The sequence below is a fragment of the Pseudopipra pipra genome, chromosome 19 (genome assembly GCF_036250125.1).
Source record: "Pseudopipra pipra isolate bDixPip1 chromosome 19, bDixPip1.hap1, whole genome shotgun sequence".
In the NCBI taxonomy this organism is placed as follows: domain Eukaryota; kingdom Metazoa; phylum Chordata; class Aves; order Passeriformes; family Pipridae; genus Pseudopipra; species Pseudopipra pipra.
Window position 1 is genome coordinate 827,818 of NC_087567.1, and position 19,252 is coordinate 847,069.

The 19,252-nt window shown below is 46.9% G+C and overlaps 1 protein-coding gene across 3 annotated transcripts in view; it reads left to right on the forward strand.

Moving 5' to 3' along the window:
- MAP2K4 (mitogen-activated protein kinase kinase 4) overlaps positions 1-19,252 on the forward strand; it is a 94,393-nt gene that overhangs the window by 16,499 nt on the left and 58,642 nt on the right. For 2 of the 3 annotated variants that reach the window (XM_064675600.1, XM_064675601.1), the window contains exon 2: positions 17,058-17,160. The exons of the other annotated variant lie outside the window; for it this stretch is intronic. In XM_064675600.1, the coding sequence (XP_064531670.1) occupies positions 17,058-17,160 (103 nt within the window). The remainder of the gene's footprint in view (positions 1-17,057; positions 17,161-19,252) is intronic. 3 annotated transcript variants of the gene reach the window in all.

The following is a 19,252-nucleotide window of genomic DNA, read 5'->3' on the forward strand; positions in this document are numbered from 1 at the left end:
TGACATCCCTTGTATTTCCATGGCAGTAAGAGCTGGGCTTTTATTAGGCTTCCCTTCAGCTCCTTTCTCTTGTTTTGTTTTGATAATGAATCAACTGTGTGTCACTTTTTGTGCTCTCCTGCACCCACTTGCTAATCTTTCTGATCTGGTATTTACCAAGCCATGGGGTGGGTACAAAGTGCCCTTCACGGGACATGTGAGACCTAAACATGGAATAAAACGTTGTGTAAAGGCAACAAAAGTGAGCATGGAATACAGCTTACAGCTGTCCTGTGCTTGGCAGGTCATGTTTAGGGGGCTCAGTGTATGTTATTCACAGAATCACAGAATATGCTGAGTTGGAAGAGACCCACAAGGATCCACTTCCTGGCCCTGCACAGGCCCATCCCCTGTGCCCAAGAGGATCATCCAGATGGTTCTTGAGCTCTGGCAGCCTTGGGGCTGTGCCCACTGCCCTGGGGAGCCTGAGCAGTGCCCAACCAGCCTCTGGGGGAAGAACCTTTGCCTGAGATCCAACCTGAGCCTGCCCTGACACAGCTCCAGCCCTTCCCTGGCTGCTGTCCCTGGTCCCCCCAGAGCAGAGCTCAGTCCCTACCCCTCCTCTGCCCCTGCCCAGGAAGGTGGAACTGCAGTGAGGTCTCCCCTCAGTCTCCTCTGCTCCAGCTGAACACACCAAGTGCCCTCATTAACTCCTCATATGCCTTCAAATCAAGGCCCTTCTCCATCCTCCTTCCCTCCTTTGGACGCTCTCTAATGGCTCCATCTCTTCCTTCCATTGTGTCCCCCCAAACTGCCCCAATACTGTAGGTGAGGCCACAGCAGTGCAGAGAAGAGCATTCGGAATAAGAGGAGGGTAGCCTGCTCCCAGGAAAATGGAGCAGGAGACAGGAGAAGGCCCTGGCAGAGAAACAGTGAGCAGGTTGGTCAGGTGTGTTTTCCTGAGGGCTCCCTTTGAGCTGTGCTCTGGCTGCAGGTGGAGCCCAGCTCTGAGCTCCCAGAGCAGGGCAGGATTCACATCTCTGCCCCATTTGCTGACAAGAAACCAGAACTTGGATTTAGTCATCTCAGTGGTGATTCTCATAGCACCTATAAATGAAGGCAGTTACAGCTTTAATAGAGTAGTGCTAGAAGATATTCCTTAGGCATATTTTCTTTGATAGAGTCTATCAGAACAGATCTTTCAGGATGCCAACCCTGGCTTTTTTATATCAATAATTTTTTCTTACACTGTGAGTCTTAACATATAGGACACCAGATAGTAAGGTGCACATGATTTTCCTTGTTTTGTAACCAATAAAAGCTAAAGAAAGTCTGCTTTATGCTTTTAATTGCTGGTGAAATTACTGTCTTACAGTTTTCTCATTGAACAAATTTGGCCAAAATAAGAACTGGAAGCAGTCCAATTATCATATGAGGAAGTAAAAAGAAAATAAAATAGAATCAAGAACAACTCAAAGGGGAGTCTTACCTAAAGAGCATTAAACAGTGTTAAAACTGACATGAATCCAATGTAATTTCAATTTTAGGCAGGTATTTAATACTTCAGGGGTAAGCTGTTTGCTTTAACAGCAAAATTGAGACATAATGAAGTTTCAAAGTGAGCATTTGAATATGTGGAACATTTTAATATAAGAATATTTGAACATGTGGAGCAGTTGGATGGCATTCTTCTCTGTGTCTGCTGGTGTAAGATTTGATACTCAGTAGGTTAAAGTAGCAAGAGGGTTAAAAAACAACCAACCCACAGGGAAGTGGTTCTTTGTGCACTGGGTAGCTGAACTGTGGAAGCTGTGGTGCACAGTGGTGTGAGTTTTAAAAATGGAGAGGTGATGAAGAAGAGCACAGATCTGTTCCATGTGCAGGGAGCACCTCTGGGTGAGGGGGTTGGGAGTGTGTGGCCAGGAGGGTGCTCAGGAGAGAGGGAAGGTGCTCTTTCCATGGTGGTGTACAGTGCCCTAAACCCTCCTGTAGGCTGTGGGAGACTCATCAGTGAGGTGGGACGTTTGCTCTGGCAGGGTATGACAGAGTGAGGAGAGCACTCCACGCCCCATGGCATTCGGGGGAGGAAGGGACAGCCATACCCCCAGAGTTGGGTATGTGCCACCCACCCCTGGCATCGAGCCTAATGACAGGGCACACCCCAAATGTCTTCCCACCTTAAGGTGAGGAGTGTGATTAAATCCTGATGGGGATGAGTGTGTGCCTGTCTGGCACCTGTGAGCTGGGGTGCTGTTGATGGATGGAGGTGAGTCCCTCAATGACTACTAGATCTTCTAGGCAGCTCCTAATGGCTGTGAAAGGATGGCACTGGAAACTGGGAGTACTGTATGACATACTAAACTCTGCTTTCTGGTAGCAAATATAAACTTTTGCTCAGTTCTTAAATGATTTTAAAATTTTTAACCTAAACACAAAGTAAAGAAGTCTGTGACTTCAGTTCAATAGGGAACTTCGGTGCAATTATTGTATTCCACACTGAGATTAAACTTACTCTTTGTTGTCATTCATTCATGTATTGGGATCTTTTAGTTAAATAGCTTCTTTCTCTTAATCTTTGAAGGTGTCAACAGTAACTAGGACTGTATTTTTTAGGAAAAATGGCATTTTTCAATATGACATGTCTTGTTTGTGGATGTGACAGGGCCTGAAGCTGACCAGTCTCCGCTGGATGTCTCAGGGCAAAGGCACCACCTGAAAGGGAGAAACACTTCATTGCAGATGTGTCTCAGGGTTTCTCAAGCAGCATCAGAATAAAGCTGATGTGATTCTTACCAGCTTTTGTTCACGAATTAGAAATTTGAATTATTTGCTGTGATTTATACCTCTTCTTGTTCAGACTCTGTTTCCTTGTCCAAAAGCCTTGGAAGCAAACAGTTTCAGTAGAGGGAGGATGCCTAGAAATGGCTGTGACTTGCACAGGTAAATGTTACTTCTGACAGGCACTGACTGCTTCTTGTGAGATGTTCAAAAGAAAGGAATAAAAATTAGAATGGATTGGCATTTCCAGGCAGATTTTATACTCCTCCTCCTCCCAGGCAGTTTGATTCTGCATGGAGTCATTCACACACGTGGGACTTGTAAGTAAATACAAATTCAGAAACAGCGTGTGGCCATGGCTTGCACCACCACTGGCCCACTGGAGATTCATAAAATTCCTAGCAGGTTTTGCTCTGCTAGAGAGGGAAGCCACAGAAATTACCAGCTGGAGGGAGCTGTAACTCCAGAACCATTTTGTTTTTTCAGGGATGCTGAAGCCTTGCACCTCTGAGCAGTTGGAGTTATGGAGGAAGGTGACTTGATGGTTTCGGTGAGCTACTCAGGGTGTGTTCCAAAATCTTGCAGAGACAGGTGGTGTGGTGGGTTACAGCCTTCTGCCTGGGTTCAGTGCTCTGGTTCCAGGTGATGAAAAAATGGCAGCACTGCTGGAGGAGACAGCGGTGCCTTTCACACCCTTCCTGTGCTCACTCTTGTGAAAGCAGCTGGCAGGAGGGTGCTCAGGGCAGCAGTTTGGGTTAAAACTAACCAGGGGAAAAAGGTAGGGTTGACCATCTGTGTGGGAAGGCAGGGCTGCTGATTGTGGGGTACCCTGGGTGTGAAGGGACTGGAGATCCTGCTGTGCTTGTCTCTGTGATGGCAGGTCTCCCTTCAGTGTGACATTACAGTGAGACTCCAATCCTCAAGTCAGGGCCTGCAAATAGTGCTGCAGGATAAATATGTATTAAAAAGCACTTTTTTCAGTATAAAAAGTGTAGCAATAAAAAGGTAACATGTTGTCGTTGGAGTTCCTGTACTGGGGAAGGAATGAGTTTGTGTGTCCTTTGGGTGAGCAGAATGCTTTGAGCTGGGTGGTGGAAGGAGACCAGAGCTCTCCACAGAAGTTTCACCTCCTGACTGTGATCTATGTGCTGGAGCCAAGCTCTGCAGAGGCTTGGGTTTGTCCTCTGGGGTTTTACTTATCTGGAACTACAAAGAAAAGGAAAACCACAAAACCCTCAGCTTCCTGCTCTGCAGGTAACATGATTGCAGCTGCTTATTTCTCTATACTCTCACTTTTTGCACCGTGTTTGCTTGCATTAGGAATGGCTGTATTAGGATCTTTAGGTATAATCCCTGCACTGACAGGATACAAATTTTTTGTTTAGAGTTGCAACAGCTGATGTACCAAAGCCACAATCTGTTGTTCATTGCTGCAGATCCCTTGTCTGTTGGTTTGGAGTCAGTGTGTCCATCTATCCATTTCTTTCAGGAAGAAATGTAGATGTTGTAACACTTCAATCTGTATTATCTTTGCTAACAAGAACCTGAAGATTTCTGCCATGTGGGTAAATATCCACAGCAATGATGAGGTCAGTCAGCTGTTGGCTGTTGGAGGCAGTTTCAGCACTCTGACAAGCTCCTGACGGCAGCAGTGCTGTGCCCAAGTCCCTGGTTGACTCCACCCTTCAGCTGGTGTGGTACCTGCTGCCATCAGTCTTTCCAGCACAGCAGCAGAGCAGCGGCTCATTCCTGGCATTCCAGATGTTTTGTCAGTTGAATGACAATGTTGGGCAAGAGTGCCATCACCATGTGTCTTTCTGAAGAGGGTTTGATGCTGCCAGGCTATTAAAACTGCAAATTCTGTTGGAAACACCAGTCATTACACAATGCCTGGCATGTCTTGGTATTGGGAATCGTGAGCTCCTTCCGATGCTCATCCCGCTACAGCATATTGCTAATTCATATTGAATGCTTCACAAGACACTGCAAAGCCAGAATTTTTATGAGTGCACAAGACTTTTTTTTTTTTTTTGGTAAAAAAAATCATCAGTCCAAAAGCTGTTGTTCACAGAGCTGTGGTGTGATGTTCAGCAAAGCCTCTGAGTGCTTATTAAATGTGTTATTCTGGTGCTGAGAAATAACTGAACTTAGAGATGCCTTTGGCTGTTTCTGCTGGATTTCAGCACAAGAGGAGGTTTGAACAAAGCAATGGAAATAAACCAAAATTGGTTTAAATTTTTTTAGATTTTTTAACTTTTTTTATTCCTTGCAGTGTGAATTTTTCTTTGGTTTTCCTTCTCCAATTCCTTGGAAAGCAGAGTAATTCCAGTGCTGGGAGACAAGCTGTGATGTGGCAGCAGGGCACTTGTGGCCATGGTGGAGGCATGTGGGGCAACCCCCGGTGCTGGGTCACATCTGTCCATTGCAGCATCAAGGATCTGCTGTCCTGCAGACAGGGAGGGAGCGTGTGTGGATCCGATGGGAGCACCCTGACCCAGCCATGGCCAGGTCCGTGCTGCTGCTGTGCTGGACGGGGTCCTGCAGGTTCAACAAACTCAGATTGTGTCTCAAGTGCAAGTGCCAGGGCAGGTCCCGTGTGACAGGAGGAGAGCGTGGGTGGTGACAGGGCACTGGGCGTGGGTGGCAGGTCCTGTCTCTTCTGACAGCCTGCACCTGTGGCTGAGCTGCTGGGTTGGGTTTGTGTTGCCAGACCTGCCTTCGAGCCCCAGGGCTCCAGCCAAGTGCTGGGTTGAGTTGTGTGAGCTCCTGCTGGCCCAGCATGATGGAGTCTGGAGCTCACAAGGAGACCAGAGAATGGGATATGGTCAGGGAAGTGAAACCCAGAAACAGTTATTAAATACAGGGATACCAGGGCTGGCAGAGGACTGGTTAGAGGATAAAAGAATATTTGAAGGAAGGATGTTGTGGGGTTGGTTATCGCTCTCTTCACTGGCATCTTCGCGGTGCTGTGGGTGAGTGCAAGACTGCTAGAAGGACCACTGCAGCTGTTCTTACACTTGTTGTCTTTGGATCTAGCCGTTACTTTTGGAATTAGAACATCTTTTTCTGAAATCCATGTTGGAGAAGTACAAAAATACATCCTTGCCTTTCTAGAGATAACGCTTTTTAAGCTTAGCATAAAATTGCTTTGGATTTAGTGTCTAGAAGTTCTCTGAAGGACTTAAAAAAGTACAGTACTTTCAAAGAGAACTGAAAGGTTTATATGCACTGTAGACTTGTGTTTTGATGTCTTGCTTAGCAACTGTATACACCTCCGTTATAATTCAGCAGGACTAAGCAAAAATGCTTGTTGGGACCGCAAGTTTCTAGGTGTTCTTAAGATCCAAATCAAAATCTTTCCCAGTGTAACAGTGCAGAAAGAACCTAGCAGCTGAGACCAGATTTTTAGAAGGGCTTAGCTCCTCTCTAGGTTGGTGAAGGTAGTGATCAAATGTTTGGGAGAACAGCACACCTGGGTGCTCACAAGCAACAAACCAGCTTATGTGAAGCAGATCCTAACTTGAAAAATTGGTTTGGTGTATTTTTAACTACACATAGATGTCAGGTTGGTAGTATTTGGAAAAAAAAGCATATAGTGCAAAGTTTTGGGTCCAACCATGGAGATCTGCTGTGCTTGCATTGTGCAGAGGATTATGTCTTGTGGGAAGAGTGGTTGGGTGAGAAGCAGCCCAGTGCTGGGGTTGGAGTGTCACCCCTGCCCAGAGGAGTCTGGGGCCTGTTAAAAGCTTGCTCAAGTACAAGTCTCCTCACTGTAGCACAAGTTGATTCCAAAATTGGACATTGTGCAACTTGGACATTGTCACACACACTTTCTCTGCTTAACCTTTCTAGTTATTCCCTTCACTCTGAAGGGTTTCTGAGATGTTCCCCTCTGCCTTCCCCTGCCCACTTGGACTGGTTGTTGCTTTTAAATAATTTGATCCCTTTTCCTAAATATGCATGTGTGCTGCATGTGGCTTAACAGTAAAATGAGGTGGCAGCATTGGGGTGGTGGCACCTGTGTGTGCTCCATGCACTGCTCTCGTGGCTTCAAGGTGGAGCAAGGAGGGAGCACTGCAGTGGTGTCATCCTGACATGATCCTGAGGCTGAGTCCTGGCTGGGCATGTGGTGCTGGTGTTGCCTTGTTGGCTTGTCCTGTGCAGGTGGATGTGGCACCTGGGGACGTGGGTTAGTGGTGCGCTAGGCAGTGCTGGGGAAGGATTGGACTCCATGATCTTGGAGGTCCTTTTCAACCTAAACAATTCTGTAATTCTCTGATTTTGGGTTTCCTGGGCCTCTGCTCATGAGCAAGGTTCTGTCCTGTCCTGCCTGCAGTGCTGTCTGAGCTCCATCCAAGCAGTTGACCTGTCTTTGCCCTCCGGTGGCACTTTGGTACCTGCACAGGTCACACAGAGGCTGCAAGAGCTTGTTTTAAGGGGAGATGGGAATGTGGGAGTACACCTGGACCAAGCTTTTTAAGGACTGGTGTTGCCTAACTGATCCTGTGCCCAAATCACTTACAGAAAAGCAACACTTTGTGGGCAGTGTCCTCCACGTAGGTGATAGCAGGCTTCAAAAATGCCCACTGGATTTAACAAACTTAATGGGGGGAGACAAAAACGAAACTTCCCATGCCATGAGGATGTGGAGCAAAATGTTCTGCAGTGATGGGAAGCAGCAGCAGGACTAGGAGGGGGAAGGCAGGGACAGAGAGATCGAAGTCCCTTTCACATCTTGTTTTTTCCTGAGGGGCAGCAAATGACAACCTGGTGAGCCAAGGGCTGGACACCTCCCCTGTGATGTGTGCAGGAGGAGTCAGATGCTACCCACATTTCTGTTGGCATTTTGAGGAACATTTTGCTTAAATGACTCCAGGTTTGCTCTGCTAATCCCATCTGAGATATCAGTGAGTCCCTGCCCTGTGGACCTCTTTTCTGTGCACTTGGGAAATCCCAAACTGCTGTGTCAGGAGATGCCTCCTGGCTTGGTGGCAAAGGGCTTTCCTTGACCTTCCCTACGGACATCTGGACAGCAATTCCTAACTCCCAGTGCTGTTTCTTGCTTTCAGGAGGGTTTACTTGAAGCCTCTTTTGTCTTCAGAATTAAAGAACTTCATATACTACTGCTGAGGTGAAGAGAATTGGTTGCTTCCTCCAAAGTAATTGTGTCTCAAAATGGAAAAAGCCACCCCCCAGCTCCTCTAGTTCCTGTTCTTCCCAATCCATGAAGCTGTGAAAGGGGAGGGTCAGGTTGGATCTTAGAAAAAGGCTCTTCCCCCAGAGGCTGGTTGGGCACTGCCCAGGCTCCCCAGGGCAGTGGGCACAGCCCCAAGGCTGCCAGAGCTCCAGGAGGGTTTGGACAACGCTCGCAGGGACAGGGTGGGATTGTTGCGGTGTCTGTGCAGGGTCAGGGGTTGAATTTGATGGTCCTGATGGGTCCCTTCCAACTGAGGATATTCTATGATTCTGTGACTGTAGGACTCCTGGTGGCTGGATAAAAGGTGTTTATGAGAGCTGGTGGGATACAGGCTGTGATTGATATTGCCACACATCTGACCTAAGGTATCTAGAGGGATGATGGAAACATGCTTGTTGCTTTATCCAAAGAAACTAAATCCTTTCCATTGACCTTAAGGAAAGGCCTCACAGGCAGACTTTTTTTCTTGCTTTTAGACCAAGTACAGGCTCCTAAAAATTAAAAAGTAAAAAAATAAAATCAACCAACCACCTCCCCAGCCCTCCTCCCTACGTTATATTTTATAATTGTTCCTGTGTTGTTTCATAATGAAAAAGTACCTGGCACGGCCCTTTGCATAATTTATTATTGTTGTCCATCAGGAGGGGCTCCAGGTGCCTTGCAATAAATTTTCCAGGGCAGTGTCACCCTTTCTTTCTGGCAGCTGCTCTATGACAGGCTCCACAGAGTTATGCCATGGCTGCCTCAAACACAGGTCTGAGGAATATTTTGTGAGTGAAGTGGTACTGTGAGAGCAGATACAGCCAGACCCTCCAGGTTCTCTCCAGCAGTGTTTCACCACTCTTGGCTTTGGGCTGTGACTGGAAGTGATGTGTTAAATGCTGCTCTCCAGCTAGAAATGAGCTGAACCCCAGTTTGGGGTGGAAGCTGCTATCTGACCTGAGTGCTGTGCTCCCCTCTGGGCAGGGAACTGCCCCCACAGCCTGGCACAAGCGTGGCTCTGCCCTGTGTGCATGGGCTGGGACATTCCTAGGCAGCCCTTGCCCAGGCGTAGGTTGAAGCTATTTTACCACAGTTGATCTACTCCCAAGACTTGGGTAGTTTTAATGCTATTCCTACAAATGGTGTTTCTGTGCAGGGTGGCATCAGGGATAATAAATATTGAAGGTTAATTGTGGATTTTGGAGGGCATAGAGACTTCATTCTCAGGTTTTGCTGCTGGGAGTTTCCAGTCTGAGGGAACTAATCTTAATCAGACTGCAATTTCTTGCACTCTAAGCCTAACCTACTTTAGCCAGGCATCATGGTGTTGGTATTTATAGATCTGCTGCAAGTGCTGCAAGTAGCACGAATCCTGCATTCCAAGTTGCAGAGGTGTGTGTTTGCTGGTGCAGCTGTAAGCCACCTCCTGGCACTACCTCACCCAGATGTCTGCTAAAATCTTGTCTAGTACAAATATTTTGCTGCGGAGTAGTTTCCTGAAGGCAATGGCAAGTAACCCTCCCAGAGTCCTGGCTGCTCTGGTGTTTGTACTCCCTAAGTGGAAGCACACTTGGGGCTGTAGGGGAATTATGGATAAATCCTCTTCCTAATGAGGTGATTCCTAAAAATGAGCTCATTCCTGCAGTGCAGAATTGTCATCTCAGATTTGAAGACTGACTCTTGGATTATACTAAATTGAAGTATAATAAATTGAAGGACAATAAATATCAGTAACAGACAGACACACTGAAAATACTTGTAGCCTTCAAAGTGAATTTCTGTAGCTGCAATTCTTAAAATAATAACTCAAACCCGAGACCCCTTCTTTCATCCAGACTCCTCAAATAGAACTGCATGATATGCTGAAGTTCTTCAGATTTTGTTTTAAAATTTGACTAGTTTTTTCTTGAAAAATGATTTATCATGAGGGTAAGGCTTGAAACCTACTTTAGTCTCAAATTAGTTGTGCAGGTATTGGAGTAGATCCGTGAGCAAGACTGGAAAGGAAGGAAATATAACTGCAGGATGATAGGTGGGCAGGGTCCGTGGGCAGGCAGAGCTGTGCTAGCAGGAGTAGGGAGAACCAGCTGGGAATCCTGGGAGCGTTCAGGGCATCAGCAGCTGCGGGGCTGCAGCTCTGAACGCAGGTGAATGTTCTCTGCTGTCTCTACATCAAAGCAGGCATTTTGTTAGCAGACAAGGTACGACAGTTTGATTATTTAAAGCTCTTGGAAGAGCAGAGATCTGTGTCACTGGGGTTTTTTTTCTGTTGCAGGTGAGACTTGGCACTTGCTTTTCTTGGAGTTGCCCTGGAAGAAATCAGACCCGATAATTTTCTCATAAGAAAATAACTTCAAGCATCCAGCTCTGTTTCCAAATGCAAGCAAATCATCCCTTCCTCCCCGTTTTCTCTGTCTTTTTGTTGATGTGTTTTAATTTTACAAGGGAGAGATAAAAAGATTTCACACTTAATTGCAAATCTACTGATTGTCCTTCCTACTGTTTGGTGTCGCAGCTTGTGGTCCTGTGGCTGTATCTCTGTTTTTTCCTGGTTATACTAGAGTAAGGAAGTTAGAGTGCAGACTTGATTCCTGGAATATCACTTCACAAAGGGAGAGTGACTTCAGCATCTGGACCAGAGAGAATATTCACCTGTGCCCTGTGACAGGTGCACTCAGGCTGTGACAGCAAGAGGTTGATACATCAGAGTTGAACTAGGTGGAAGGTGTTTTGGCAGGTATCGGTTTGTATCCCTGCAAGACAGAAACCTTGGACAAAATCCATTAAACTACTACTGTTTCGAAAATCTTGGAAAGGGAGCATTTTGCTCTGTGTAACATGAACATAGTCAGCAGTGCTATTGAGGGTATGGCAGGCAGGAACAGGAGTGAGGAAATTCTAGGAAGAAATTAAGATTGCTTTCTCCAATAAGTATCCACCAGGACCCAGTGCCCCTGTGCTGGGCACTGCTGAGGCACCTCCAGTCCTGGAGGCAGTTTTGGGCCCCTCAGGCAAGAAAAACATTTGAGGGGCTGGAGCGTGTCCAGGGAACAGAGCTGAGGAAAGGTCTGGAGCACCAGGAGCAGCTGGGGAGGCTCAGCCTCGAGGAAAGGAGGCTCAGGAGGAACCTTCTCGCTCTCTACAACCCGCCTGACAGGAGGGTGGAGCTGGGGGGGGTTGGGCTCTGCTCCCAGGGAACAAGGGACAGGACAAGAGGAAATGTGCCAGGGGAGGTTTAGATTGGATATTAGGAAAAAAATTCTTTATGGAAGGGGTTATCAGGCATTGGAAGGGGCTGCCCAGGGAGGTGATGGAGTCCCCATCCCTGAAGTGTTCAAGAAACGTGTGGATGTGGCACTTGAGGACATGGTTTAGTGGTGAATTCAGTGGTGGTGCTGCGGTGATCATTGGACTTGTGATCTTAGAGGCCTTTTCTAACCTTGATGATTTTCTGATTCTGTAAATCATAGGTGTCCTAGGTGAAGTAAAAATAGTAGTACCCAATCTAACTCTGGAAGAATACTTTTGGCCTGCACGTGACCTGCTAGGCAGCTGTTCCTGGTTGTGTGAAGACTGGTTGGCTGTGGTGGTGGTGAAGGGGCCTCAGAAAGAGTGATGAGAACTTAACTGCAGAGCCAAGTGCTTGGATTAGTTCTGGTGATGGGTAGCAGCACATAAATAATTCTGTGCTTGGCGTAGCACCCATTCACCAGTGCAGCAAGGAACAAGTGCTGCTATGAGCTGGAGTTCTTCTGGGGCTGTTGTGTAGGTGGGTTTCCAGTGCTCCCAGATGCTTTTCCTGGTGTCTGTTTTGTCTGTGGTTAATGGAATGCCAAGGGATGTGCATTTGGGGAGTAGCAGGACACAAGGCATCACTCCCTTACTATTGTTCCACGCATAAGCCTGGTGCTAGAATGACAACATCCTTTTAAAAATGCTTTAGAGGACACCAGCGCTACCACCACCGCTTTAAGGCTGTGGTGATTTGAAATAAGGATTGTTGTCCTTATGGATAGAACATTTAACTTACTTGCCGTCAGAAAGCTATTCTTGGCTGTCTTTGTTCTTCTCAGCAGCATAATTTAGGATGCAAGCCTGGTTAGATTCACTCAAAGTCAGTGCTTCCCTTGCCACTTCAGCTCAACCAAAGCCCAGACCATCGTGGTTTCATGTCTGGACTTGGTATAACTGTTAACACGCAGCTGACCGAACCCACAAGTCACAACTGGGAAGACCATAAGTCACAGAATTTCATGGTTTCACGTCTGGTGTTGGGGATTAACCTCATTTGTGAAAAAGTGATCTATTCTAAAGTTATTTTTGGTTTCCTTCAAATCATTGCTTCTCACATAATCTTTACAGTAAAAGTTTTCAGAGAAGTAGGTGTCATAGTGGTTGATGGTTAGAATTATGTATAAAGTTAGCAGAACCTTTAAAAGACATTTAATCTATGTAAGGTGAATATTTCTGCTGCACATTTTCAGACAGTTTTGGTTGCACAGCCTTGGTGATGACGGGCATTAGTGAATTCCAGGAGCACCATTAGCCCCAGGCCTCTTTGTTGTAGTTGGACAGGGCGGGACTGTATTGAATCTGCGCATAGCAAAATCACAGCAAAACTCTTGCGTCTAAAGAGGCTCTTTTGCCTCCAGTTAGAATGAGTGCCTGCAAGGAATAAGGACATGGAATTGTCAAAAGTCTTTTTTAGTGTGAAACTCGAGACTCTTGAGTCCATAGCTGAAGCACTCGGGTTTTGGAAGGCTGCTGGGGAACACAGCTTGCTTTGGCTCTCCTCAGACTTCTGGTCCATTTGAGTGTGTTGTTTCACTTCCAGTAAGTGTTTCCATGTGATCTGTGCTAGATGGAAATTCCTGGCATTTCTCAGGATGTTCATTTCTCCCTGGTCAAGTTCCATGTTCATCAGCTGAGCAAAAGCAAATCATCCTGTTTGCTTCCCAGGGGCAACTTGTGCTTCTGTATTCTTTGGATTTGTAGAAAATACAGCTCCAGATGGTGGATTGACATAACTGAAACTATCCTTAGAAACCTACTAAGATAGAAATCAATAGACCAGTGCTTAACTGTGATAAAAAACATTCTGTCCCAATGTGAAAACAGGAGGAAACTTGGTGTATAAAGTTTGCAAGTAGCAAGAATAGGAACAGGCTGTGAGAAGAGATTTTTCTGATCAGAGTTTGTAGTTAATTGTGCCAATTTTGATGTTGGGCCACTTCTAGCTAGCTAGAAGTCTAGCGTTCTCCTGAGCTGTATAAGCGTTGGTGTGAGAAAGGGAAAATCTTATGACATGACATTGTTGCCCTTGACAGAGGCCTGGGGTTTGGGTGGGTGAATGAAACATACTGAAAGAATGATGCAAGAAATCCCTGGACCTAGTCTGAGAGCAGGTTTGTGGTGCCATGACAGGAGCAGTGAGCGAGGGGCTGTGTGGCCCTTCCCTGCAGGTCCCTGCCCAGCACCACCCCTGTGCCTTCGCAGACGGGGGCGCAGGGGGAGGGTGCAGGGACAAGCGTCAGCATCCTCCAGAGCCTTGGCACTCTGAAATCCATCTGGTTTTGCTGTGTGTGGGAAGGGAGGTGCCCTCAGGGAAGTAGTCCGAAGAGGTGTGGGAGGTCGGTCAGGCGATGGTGGGGTGTTGTGACAGGTCTTGCACTCTCAGAGGGTCCTGCCAGGAACCCTCTGGTTCCTCAGTGCTGCAGACCTTCCCTCAGCTGTGCGTTTGGCTCAGGGGACAGCCATGCGGCACAGAGTGCGCTGCTGGCTGACAACGGACTGAGTGTCAGCTGGGAAGGGATCCTTACAATGACAGTGGTGAGACGTTGGCACAGATTGCCCAGGGAAGGTGTGGATGCCCTGTCATTCAGAGTTAGCTTGGACAGGGCTTTGATCAACCTGAAATGGAAGGTGTCCCTGCCCATGGCAGAAGTTGGAATGAGTTGATCTTTAAGGTCCTTTTCAACCCAAACCACTCCATGATTCTGTGATTCTTTGAAGTGAGAGTGAAGTGTTACTGTCACCTGGCACTCTTGGAACCAGCATGTTGTTGCTCCATCAGTGCCTGCCTCTCGCTGTCCTTGGCTTCCACATTGCACTGCCTACTCCAGGAGATTTTGGAGTGGCCAAGTCCAAGCAGGAGAGAAGACTTGCTTATCCTCCTGACAGTGCTGTGTGTATAGATGCAGTCATCTGGTACAAAATGAGGACTTGCTTTGTGTGCATGTAACATAAATAAGATATTCCTCATGCTACATGGCTCAGTGGAGGCAGGGATGGAGGTCAGGCAGAACTTAGCGATACCAGGCCTTTTCTCTGAGCTGGGGAGAGGGACCCTGCGGCCCCAACTTAAGTGTTTTTCAGAAGAATAAGTTATGCATAATAAACATGTGGAAAGAATCATCTTTATTTGGAAAAGATTAAAGAAAGCTTTGAAAATGCATTGTTGAAAGGTGGAACCTCATGCTGGGAAGTCAGTTTGGCAAGCAAGATGGTTAATGGGTATTTTGGGCATTATTGCATTTGCTAAACTACATTATTTCTTTCATTATTTTTTTTTGCACACAACAAAGCAAAATACGAGGGTGCTACTGGAGGGGAAGTACCCCAAAGTAGACCAGCTTGCAGCACCAGCAGGGGCCTTTTTCCTTATTCTGGCCGTTCACTTGAGTTGGACTTGATGATCCTTGTGGCTCCCTTCCAACTCAGAATATTCTGTGATTCTGAAACTGTGTCAAATCAGAGATCAGTACTTTTAACAGGAGCAAGCCAATCATGGTTACCTTGTTGCAGTGTACTCAGGATTTTTAACAACTAGTATTTTATCCTCTCCTTGTAGTCCTGCAGCCTAGTCCATGCTGTGCCGTTTCTTTTTGGGTACCACGCTCAGGAAGGGCCCATCGCAGTGTTGAGCTCTGTGCTGAGCCCCCCTCACCCGGGCCAGGCATCCTTGCCTTTGCTCTTCCCCACCATCCTTAGTGATGAGAGGCCCAGAATCACTGATGGAACCTTATGGAAATCTGCTGGTGAATCATCACCAGAAAATGGGGATGTGTTTTTTAAGTGGGTCATGCAAAGCATTGGATAATTCATTTCCCGCTGTTGGATTTTTTGCAAGTTCCTTGTGTGACGTTTATGTCTAGCAAATTTGGTGATTTTTAGCAAATGCAACATGTGTGCAGGTATTTCTGGATTACTGTATTGCAGCAGGATTAAAACTGAAGTTATCTACCAGTGATTTAAAAGGTTGATAGAGGAAACAGGGGTCATCTCTCTGTGGAAATCAAAGGAGGAGTGACTGGAGCTGTGCCATGGGCTTCATGTGCTGAGCTCGGGTAGTGCCAGCAGCACCTGGCTCCTGCAGTGACACCTCAGGGCAGAACTTCACCCCAATAAGCTGAGCTGTCACTTGGTCCCAGCTGAGCTGGTGTGGGGTGGCAAGTGTTAAGAAGCCTTGACTGGGTATGGGTGGGTGCTGGCCACAAGCTTTCCTGGCCTGCCAGGCTACAGGGTGGGTGTATTTCTTTTGAGGGAGTGCTTAATTCTGAGGTGTGTTGGGTTTATTAGGCTGGTTTTAGATGTATATTACCATGGTGATCTTTAAGGTCCTTTCCATCCTCAAAGGTTCTGTGATTCTATTAGCAAGGTGGGTCTCTCCTTCCAAGAAACAAGCAATAGGACAAGAGGAGACATCCTCAAGTTGTGCCAGGGGAGGTGTAGATTAAATATTAGGAAAGATTCCTTCACCCAAAGGGTTGTTGGGTCCTGGCACAGGCTGCCCAGGGCAGTGGAGTCACCATCCCTGGAGTGATTTAAAAGATATGTGGATGTGGCACTTGGGGACACAGCTTAGTGGTGGGTTTGGCAGTGCTGGAGGAATGATTGGTCCTTTTCAACCTCAATGATTCTGTGGTTCTCTGATCCTTGTAATATCTCGTGCCCTGAAATTGCTCTAAGTGCTTTGACTTATTTTTTCTTCTTTTTTTATGGTCTTGGAGTTACCCAAAACACCTCTTTGTGCAAGGTACAGGAATGCTGGAGAGCAGAATGGTGCCTTTTGGTTTTTCCCAGGGGGGGTCGTGGGATGGTGAGGAATATGACACCTGCTCTAGGGTGCAGGTGAAAGAAATTGTTGGAGGAGTCCAGGTTTGTGCCAGCTTAGGGTGGCCAGTGCCTCCTGGGATGAGCAGCAGTGACTGGTTAAGACATCACCCAGGCAGTGGGAAGCCAGGGGGGTTCAGTTCCAGGCTCCCGGGAAGGAGGGCTGGAAGAGGCCCCATCTTAGGTGTTTTGGTGGGGAGGAATGCAGGTTTCCTGTGGGCAAACAGGGACAACATGGGGTCTTCTGCTCCCCAGTGGGAGTGCTGGGAAGGGACAGCTGCCTTTGTAGACCCTGATCCTGCTATTGCTTGAGCAGGTCATCTCAACTTCAATGGCAAGTACAGAACCAGTGGCTGGTGCAGTGACCAGGACCCCTCCCACAGTCCTGTTTGTTTATTTTGTTTCCCCACACTTCCTCAGTTGGCTGCAGAGCAAAGCTTTCCCTCACCTGGTTACCCTTCGGATGGGCTGAATTTTTCTCTCTGCTTGGCAGCCCACTTTGCAGAAGGAGCTCACAGGCCTCCCTCAAGCCTGGCCATCTCCAGGTCAGGAAGCCCGTCAGCCATCCTTGGTTGGGGTGTTACATAGAAGGTGTCCTTTCCCTCTGCAGTGCCATCCCCTGGGTCTGGTGGTGTGCCCAGGCCGTGCCGGGCAGGTCAGGCCCCTTTGCCCCCTTGGGTGTGCATGGAGGATGGCCAGGGCCATGGTGAGGAGGTGCCCCGTGGCTGCTGGAACCCTGGAAGGTGATGCAGGTGCTCCACCTGTCCCAGGAGCTGCTCTGGACACCTCTCTTTGGTGACTGCCTTGGAATGAGCCAGGGAAGACCTTGGAGTGTGAGCCGACTCTCTGTCTGCATCCCCATGTCCCTGACATGAGCTGTGATTTGCTAATGTTGTTCTGAAATGCATTTTCCTTTTCTTACAATATGTCATTTTTTCCTGTTTATTTCCAGATGCTCTCAATATTTTGTTGCTGACAAAAAGTTTACTTTATGTTCGTTGTCTCCCAGGTAAACGCAAAGCGCTGAAGTTAAATTTTGCAAATCCACCTTTCAAGTCCACAGCAAGATTTACTCTAAATACTTCTGGAGTTCCTTTCCAAAATCCACACATGTGAGTATAAAGCCAACGGCACAACTAGTGGAACAACTTTGAAATTATTTAGCCAACACCCGGTGTTAGTTAAATGCAGTTTGATTACTCCAGTTATTTGTAGGTTGTTTGAATCTCTCAGTTTGAGTCACTGGAGAAGATTTTTCTTTCCGGAATTAAAAAAAGAAATTAAATTGGGATTGTCCTGTTTTACACTGGAGCTAATGCCTTCCAGAATTGAGATATTGTAACTGATAATGCTAGATATGCCTGTAATTAATTTCCAGACTGATTCACTGTCATTTTCCTATCTCTTTATTCAGCTTATTACTTTTTGTTAGAAGTTCTTGTTTCTATGTTACTTGTGAAAGCCATAACTGTGATAGAATTGTTTGCAGCACTAAAATAGACAAAAAGTTGAGGATTATCATTTTACCAACAGGGATATGTTTGGGAGTTACGCAGAGATCAGGTCTCGGGGACTTTTCTAGCCAGCTTAGCTCCAGGATATCCCTATCCAAAGTCAGAGTGCAAGAGTGGCACAGAGCTGTTCCTGGCACTAGTACATACCAGTGTACACCAGCATGGAAAAGATCAGCTTTGTATCCTCAGATCCACCAACCCAGCTGGATGATGCCTCACCGCAGCCGCTCCGTGGGGCAGATGCAACAGGCACAGAAAGATGCCCCACATTTTTCTTCTCTAAGGTCTCAGGAGTTTTATCAGTGTCGAGGCTCAGAAACTGCACCTGCAGCCTCTCTGCTGCCTGGGCTCTCCAAGGTGTCCCTGTCACAGGCTGCTCCTGCTTGGCTCTGCATGTTGCTGCCTCTCTCCTGGAGCTCAATGCCTTCTGCTTCCCCAGGACTTACCCACTGGGCTCTATTCCTGGGAGCTTCTTTGTGCTGGGGATTTTCAAGCAAGCCATTATTGAGTTAAAAGTATGTTTCTGATGAGTTATTGATGGTAATTACAACATCGAGAAGTTTTATAGAGTACTTTAGATGATTCATTTAAAACCCTGAGTGATCTTTCCAGCAAGTCCTCCTCTTTCCTTCTCTTTTCCCCTCTGAACTTGAGTATTTTTGCTGGTTGTAGAGTTCACATTTAGATATTTACTTTTTGGGTCTCATCACATCATCAAACCCTTGTAAGGATTTTCTGCAAAACCAGATCTGGGGCTCTTCTCTCTCTGACATCCCTAGTCCATTAAATAAAGGACTTAGTCTCAGCTAGTGAGTTCCCACCATCAGCCATCCATAGGGATTTGACTTTTCTGTGTTTATCTGTGCGGATTTCTGTCTTGGATTCACTGGAAGTCACAGTGGCTCCTGTCTAGCACAGAAGAGCTTTCAGTGTTAGTCCACAACATGTTAAGTTTCATGTTTGTGCAAGTGACTGTCAACACTGTCCAGGAAGAAGGTGGTGCTTTATCTCTGTGGGAGATACAGTTGTTGGCAGGGGTTGGATTCTGGGCTGGTTAATGGTGCTATTGGTTCTGAGGGCTTGGAAGTGTTTTGGGTTGGATATGATAGTTGTTCGAGTGCCAGAATTGATGGTGATGTGTCCTGTGCCAAAGCTTTCTTGGGAGGTTCTGAGCTGTAGTGGCCATTTCTGTTTGAAAGAGCTGGATGCTGTTTGTTGGATCGCTTTCTCGGTGAGGTTGGATACAGCTAATTGTCCTCATGTCCTTTGTGTGTCTGTAGCGGATGCTGTTCCTCAGAAGCAGTGTTGACATCTTCTGGTTGCACTCTTCTGTCAAGTGTTTGTCTCGCAGCTGATGCATCTCCATCTCCTCCCTTCTTCTCAGAGATGCTGGAATGCTTTTTTCCTCAGTTGGCTAGAAACCTTTTCTAGACTTTGGATTTGAACTGGGTATTCCAGACCTCCTTGCCCAGATGTGTTCCTGGTGCAAAGTGTGTTTCTGTTTGCCAAGTCACTTCTCCTCAGCCTGGTGGAGTGGGGTGGCCTGGGCACCCTCCCGAAATGAGCGCTGGCTCCACACTGCTGGGGTTTGCCCTGGGCAGACCCTCTCCATCCAGATGGGTGGATCTGAAGATACGGAGAGGTCAATTTCTCTCATGAAATTTGGGGTTCTGTGACTTGGATCCACCGA